Raw genomic sequence first — 6,000 nt, 5'->3', positions numbered from 1 at the left:
GTAGTTTCCCAGGGTTTCTTCAGCTCACGTGAAAATTCTTTTCCCTGTAAGTTAGCAAATCAGTGCCCTAACCGTGACCTCTGTTTCACTTTCTCTTGTTAATGCGAAAGGCATCTGGCGATAAGCACCCGCTCGGGCAGCACGGGCCGCAGCCCAGCCTCCGGGGGCACAGCCCGCCCCCGCGCCACCCCCGAGACACGATCTTTGATCCCCGCTTTGCTGGGGTCACATTCTACAGACCAGAACAAAGATGAAAGAAGACACCCATGCAAATATCATTAAAAGTTTATTATTTTATTTCAATATTCAAGAATAGTGTGTACTTTCCACGAGACCCACCGTCCCAGCGCACGCTGTCCGGGTGTAGCCACGCGTGGAGATCACTCAGCCAAGAGTCGGCTCAAAGATGGAGTGTGTGTGTGTGTCACGAAATTTGGAGGTTTTGTTTATGAAATTTTGCTCCTTGTTCCCCCATAACCCTCTCATCATTGAGGCTATAGATTAATAGACATTATATTAAACCCATACCGGACATCGGAATTAGGACGGGATTATGTTGATGCACTGACTATTTCTCATCTGCGTTCTAAGGGAGGACGATGCCGGCGTGGGGCTCCGTGGAAGGCCTCTGAGAGATACGCTAAACTCAAAAGGCAGGATCAGTATGTTACAAGGGGCACAGGGAAGGTCAGCTCAAGTTAGAAAAGACACGATTCAGAGGAGCCCCCGTCTCTGCTCATGGGGCCGGCCAGGCCCGGCCCCCACGACGGCCAGCTCAGCGATTTGGGGAGCGGGCCCTCCGAAGCCTATCCACTATGCACGTCCGTGTCTCGGATGCCAGCGGACGGAAGGTTATGTGTCCACGAAGGTTAGGGTCAGCAACGTGCACTGCTGTGAGAAGCGTACCGCCGGTCACCTCCCGCAGTGACCAGGGTGACACGGTGAGGCCACCCAGAAAACTCCTCCAGTCCCGCTCTGAGACGAGCGTCTCCCTGGACCCTCCTGCTGGGCTCTGGGGGGAAACAGGCTGTTCGTAGAAGCCGCTCTGGCTCCCGCTGTGCCGTCACCTAATTTCCAAGAAGATCCTGTTCCCTGTGGGGGCCGTAGCCCAGCCCAACGTTGCCTCCTTGTCCCCTCTCTGCCGCGCCCAAATTCCGCTAACCAGGTGTGGTGGGCAGCCGCTGCCTGCAGGCGCCCCCCCGCGCCCACCACCCAGACTCTTCACAGCTGCCCGCCCGCACTGCACGTACCAAAAGCCCCCTGTGCCGCTCCCGACTGCCTCATCCTGGAGGGAGAGTAAGTGTATGTTAGGAGGTGAGCAAAGGGCAGGAAAGAAACCAAAGGAAGCTCGATCAGCAGTCCTCACCGCCTGCACATGTCCCTGTGTCCACAGCAGTGTCGCCACGGCAGTGCCCGCAAAGCCCGGGGATGCCGAGTCAGCCAAGCGAGGCCAAGGACGGAGGGTGAACTCGGGGGTGCGTCGGGGCCGCCGCGTGGAGCGAACTCCGAGAACGCGTTGTCTTCAGACACGAGTAACTGTTTAATATTCTGTGCGCCGACGGCCGGAAACTGCCGGCAGGACGCGGCGTGCCTGCCCTGCTGCGTGCACAGCTCAGCGACGTTAGGCGGGGGTGTCTGCTGCAGGGACGGAGTGTGTGAACGGTATTAAGATCGTAAGGCGGTTATATTAAGAAGCGGAGGACGGGATTCTGGGACCACGAGGCAGGGCTTCAGCGTCTCGCCATGGGTGATCCAGAGCGACTGTCTCTTCCTCCCTGAGAAAAGGAGACACGCAGTTAGGCGATGGGCACGGCAGCCTCGGCATCGTGCCTGGTGCCGGGACCCCGCGCCCGGGGCGGCCTGGTCGCAAACCGCCTCGTTCTATTAGACACGACGGCACCAGAGCCGAGGCCCTGGTTCCACGGCTCACGACACGTGTGAGCAAGTGCTGATCTGGTTTTCAGGGACCCTCGGAGAAGCCCCCTGGCCCTCATCCCAGGACCCACGGCCCGCTGCCCCTCGGGGGGCAGAGCACTGGGCGTCCGCGTGAGCACACGTTCAACGGCTACTTTGTTTCTAAAGTCCAGGGTCGCCGAGGGAAACCGTCTACACACGACGACAGGGACAGCCTCATCTCTGGGGAGCTGCACGGCGCTGCCCCGGGGACGGTCTCTCTTGTCGTGTGCGCCCTGCTGAGCCCCACCAACACTGGCCAACGGCCCAGAGCCGCTGTCCCCAACCCTTGACCTCAAGGGATCTTCAAAGCCCGAACGGACATGCTTTCTGGACAAACACAATTTGAAATTAAAACCAGGACAGGCAATCGCTGGAGGGGGGCTGGGGCGTGGCGTCGGCTCTGAGCAGGTGACAAGCTCGTGAGTCCGCATGTCCTTCGGGAGCAGTGGGAAATGCACCTTCCTTGGCATTCCTGTTCTTGTTCAAGTCGTGGGCTCTTTATCCTTCGGTTATGAATGTGAAATTCATCTCTCAAAGATTTCCCTGGAGGCCGTGAGCCCCCTGGAAGCAAGGTATGTGTGACCTACTATTTACCAGACGGCACATGTGTCCTGAACGGACACCGACCCCCTCTAAGCATGCGTTGGCCACGTTGCCCATAACGTCAGTAACGGAAGCCTAATGCCAAGGATGCCTTCCCCACAGCACAGTCAACACACGGGAGGAGAGTTCAGATTTGTCAGGCTTGTACTTTTCTCGAAAGAATCTCTATGTGGTTAAGCAACTCCTTTACAGGATTTTGGTTTCCTATGTGAGCACATTGATGGAATCCCAGCCTCTGGAGTACGTGACGAGCCCCTTGGGGAAGCTACCCTCCTGTCCCTGCACCGGGAGTGGCGCTCTCGTCCGCCCGGCTGGCCTCCGACAGGCTGGCCCTCGGCACTGCCCGCGGGGGGAGCCCTGAGCACGTCTGCACTACCTCCCCGCTTCCCGAATCCCCGGGAAACGAGCCTGCACGGCTCCCTTTCAAGCGAGACCTAGTCCAGAAGAGGGCCAGCACCCCCGCTCCTGGCGCAGAGCGCACCTCTGCCGAAATGGGCCGCGTCCCCCTGTCTGTGCAGGACCAGTCCCGTGACCCAGCACTTCCACTTCCCGAGGGCTCCTTTTGAAAGCAAAACAATGGTGGGCATTTGGTGTTATTTTCTATGACTGTGCCTACAGTTACCAAGTCTCTACCGTGGTGGAGAGAGAAAGCTGGTCTGGGAGGCGGGAATTCTTAGCATCCCCATTTTCCAGTCAGAGGAGCCAAAGCACAGACCCGTTGAGTAACGTCCCCAGAGCCACTGAGCCAAAGGCGGAGTGAGGGCTCGAACCCGCACTTCTGCCGTGTGGGTCTCACACTCTCCTCTCTGCCATGCTCTCAGCATGTCCGAATGGGTCGACGCCAGCACTCGGTCAGGCCCGGGCTCAGCACTAGCAGAAGGCCGGCCTGAAGCCGTGTCTGGGGTGGGGAAGGAATGGGACCTGCGGGTAGTCGTGCATTCCGTCCCCCCTTCCGCACCCGTGCGGGAAGCGAGCTCAGCTATGCATTTGGAAATAAGAAACTCATTATATTTCGATGCGGTTCCCTAGTGATTGGGAGAAATCCACGGCTTTCCACCCAGTTTCCAACCCACAGGGACGGACAGTCCAGGGTAATGGCACCCCCTTAAATACTGGGAGACCCACCGTCCCCACCCACCTCCTTGGAGCCCTTCTCGCCTCTGCAGGGATTGTTTTCAATCGATCGTAACCTCATGTGCAGACTCATCCAGCCCTCTGACCATGGCTGGCCAGTTCATGAACATGTCATGTAGTAAAATCTTATGAAAGCCATATTAACTGGAATTTGATAACCTGAAGCTTCCCTTGAACTCTATAGAAGCTTTAGAATTTCTGAAGCACTTTGTACGAATGCAAATGCAGGAGAACCTTGAGCCGATTAAAAACAAACGGGCCTCACAGGCTTGTTTGTCGCACCGGATGAACCTGCTGGACAGGGAAGGGCTGGCCAGCTCGACCTGCGAGCATGTCACCCTGGCTGGGAGCAGCAGGCACAGACACACGGTCCCCTGCCCCGCCACCTGGCCCTTCCTTCGGTGGCGTTGGCTGTCACTACGCCGCCTGCACGGGGATCGCTCACCCAGGAGGGGATACATCTACGTTTCACAGACGAGAGGGAAACCCTTACCGCCGCACACCTCTGGGCTCCCACCTGGGACGCTTGGGTGCAGGAAGCCTTGGGGGGAGCCCAGAAATGGTCTGGGCATCGCAGACGCGTCAGATGCGCGTGCCCGCCTGGCCAGGCTCTGGCCACTCGTGGAAACATCGCTATTCTGAATGCGCTTCTGGGTTTGGACCCAGAGCTCCTGCAGGTTCCTCATCCCCACCGTCTCACTGCCACGGTTCAGAACCTGGCAGACATATCGTGATGACCCTGGTGACTTGAATGTGGGGGCAGAATTTGATTCCTTACTCAGATTTGCTTTAGCATTTCTATTGAGGAGAGGATCCTGCCTGCATTCGACCAGACGTGAAACGAGTCAGCGCATCTGCTGATCACCGTGCACAGATTTAAGCCCTTTCCTGGGTAGGACAGACTTCCTCCCAGGCAGCGAGCGGCCTCCCCTCACCTCTGTGTGGGCCCAGCACCCACTGAATCTCGACTCGTTCCACACGCCTGTGCTCGCTGAGCCGACCCTGCAGCATCCCGACCACGGGACACCACACGCATGACCCCTCATGACTATTTGGGTTACAGACCAAATTAGTCCACCATAAATTGTAAGACCTTGATGTGTCAGTAGGCCAGTTAGAAAGCACACTCACCCAGCTTAGAGCCCTATTGAGGGTGACTGGGGAGCCCTGTGCTTGGCTGACCAAGGCCGAGCCTGAACCAGGGGTGACCTGGAGCCTGCAGGAGGCCCGGGTCCTGCCTTCCAGCCGCCCGATGTCTGGGCCGGTACCGCCAAGCCTCGCATAGCAGAGCCTTTAATGTTAAATCGAGTCGCCTACTGTGACCCCAACGGGTGGTCTGAGGACAGGTGGAGCGAAGGGGACACTCTTGTTCTCATCCGTGACCCAGACCCCCTAGAACGTGCAGTGTCCATGGACGCATGCCTCCCCCAGAACGTGCCCGCCCGCCGGAAGACACAGGTGACGAAGCTTTCACGTGGGTGAGAATCCATGACGTGTTTGTCTGCGAGGCCCAGACACCAGCCGACGGGCAGGGCAGGGCAGGGCGCGCGGCGGTGCCTGGGAACTAAGCCCCGGCCCACGTCCCCTCTGACTTGGGCATCTTGTCTGTCTTTGTTTGTGACGATGCCAATCCCTCATCCAAGAAGGATAAACGTGAAATCCTTCATGATTCATTTTTCTCTCGGCGGGGTGCTGCAAGCATCCTGGGGTTTTATGCCTTTTCTGATGCCTTTCCTGCCATAACACACGTAAGTGCGGGCATCTGTCTTGCTGATTCCGTTTCTTTAGGTCGGAAAGGGAGCTGACTGGGGCACCTCGTTGTTCAGTATCGGCTCTTACCACATGAAGGAAGGAAGCGGAGGGCCTCGTGCGGGTTCAGAGTAAGTGGAAACAGCTGCTCGGTTGTTATTCTAATGAGAAAGTACGTGGGAATGTGGACTCAGACAACGGTTCTCCCTGGCCGTCCTCCTGTGTGAGCACCTGTTCCCTGTCCAACCACGAACAGCGCTCCCGTGAGCCTTAAGTCAGCCCTGGGGATAGTCCCGGGCTATGTGGAAGGTGCCATGCGTCCCCACTGGGGTGGGGGGCACCCCTGTCCCCTTCCAGCCGTGAGCCCTGAAGTGCAGGCTAGTGCTGGGATGTCGGTTCTGCTGCCAAGCCCCTGGAGGGGGGCTGCAGGAACCCCAGCCCCATCTGGCTGGTCTCTGCCAGAGACGCACGGCTGGCCTTTCAGCGTGAACACCTAAGTCGTAGGGTATCACGGGACCCGGGTCACAGGGGCCCTCTGCGTGGGGAACCCCTTACCTC

General features: G+C 58.2%; 1 protein-coding gene across 7 annotated transcripts in view; it reads right to left on the bottom strand.

Annotated features, from left to right (window-relative positions):
- Positions 1-278: 278 nt before the first annotated feature.
- LOC103658422 (myelin basic protein) overlaps positions 279-6,000 on the bottom strand; it is a 114,528-nt gene continuing 108,806 nt past the window's right edge. For all 7 annotated transcript variants that reach the window (XM_040632422.1, XM_040632424.1, XM_040632425.1 and 4 more), the window contains one exon: positions 279-1,775. In XM_040632422.1, the coding sequence (XP_040488356.1) occupies positions 1,731-1,775 (45 nt within the window). In that variant the 3' untranslated portion in view covers positions 279-1,730. The remainder of the gene's footprint in view (positions 1,776-6,000) is intronic.

The sequence above is a fragment of the Ursus maritimus genome, unplaced genomic scaffold (genome assembly GCF_017311325.1).
Source record: "Ursus maritimus isolate PB19 unplaced genomic scaffold, ASM1731132v1 scaffold_18, whole genome shotgun sequence".
Taxonomy (NCBI): Eukaryota; Metazoa; Chordata; class Mammalia; order Carnivora; family Ursidae; genus Ursus; species Ursus maritimus.
Note: the sequence above shows the minus strand (reverse complement) of the source record. Positions and strands in the feature narration are given on the sequence as shown.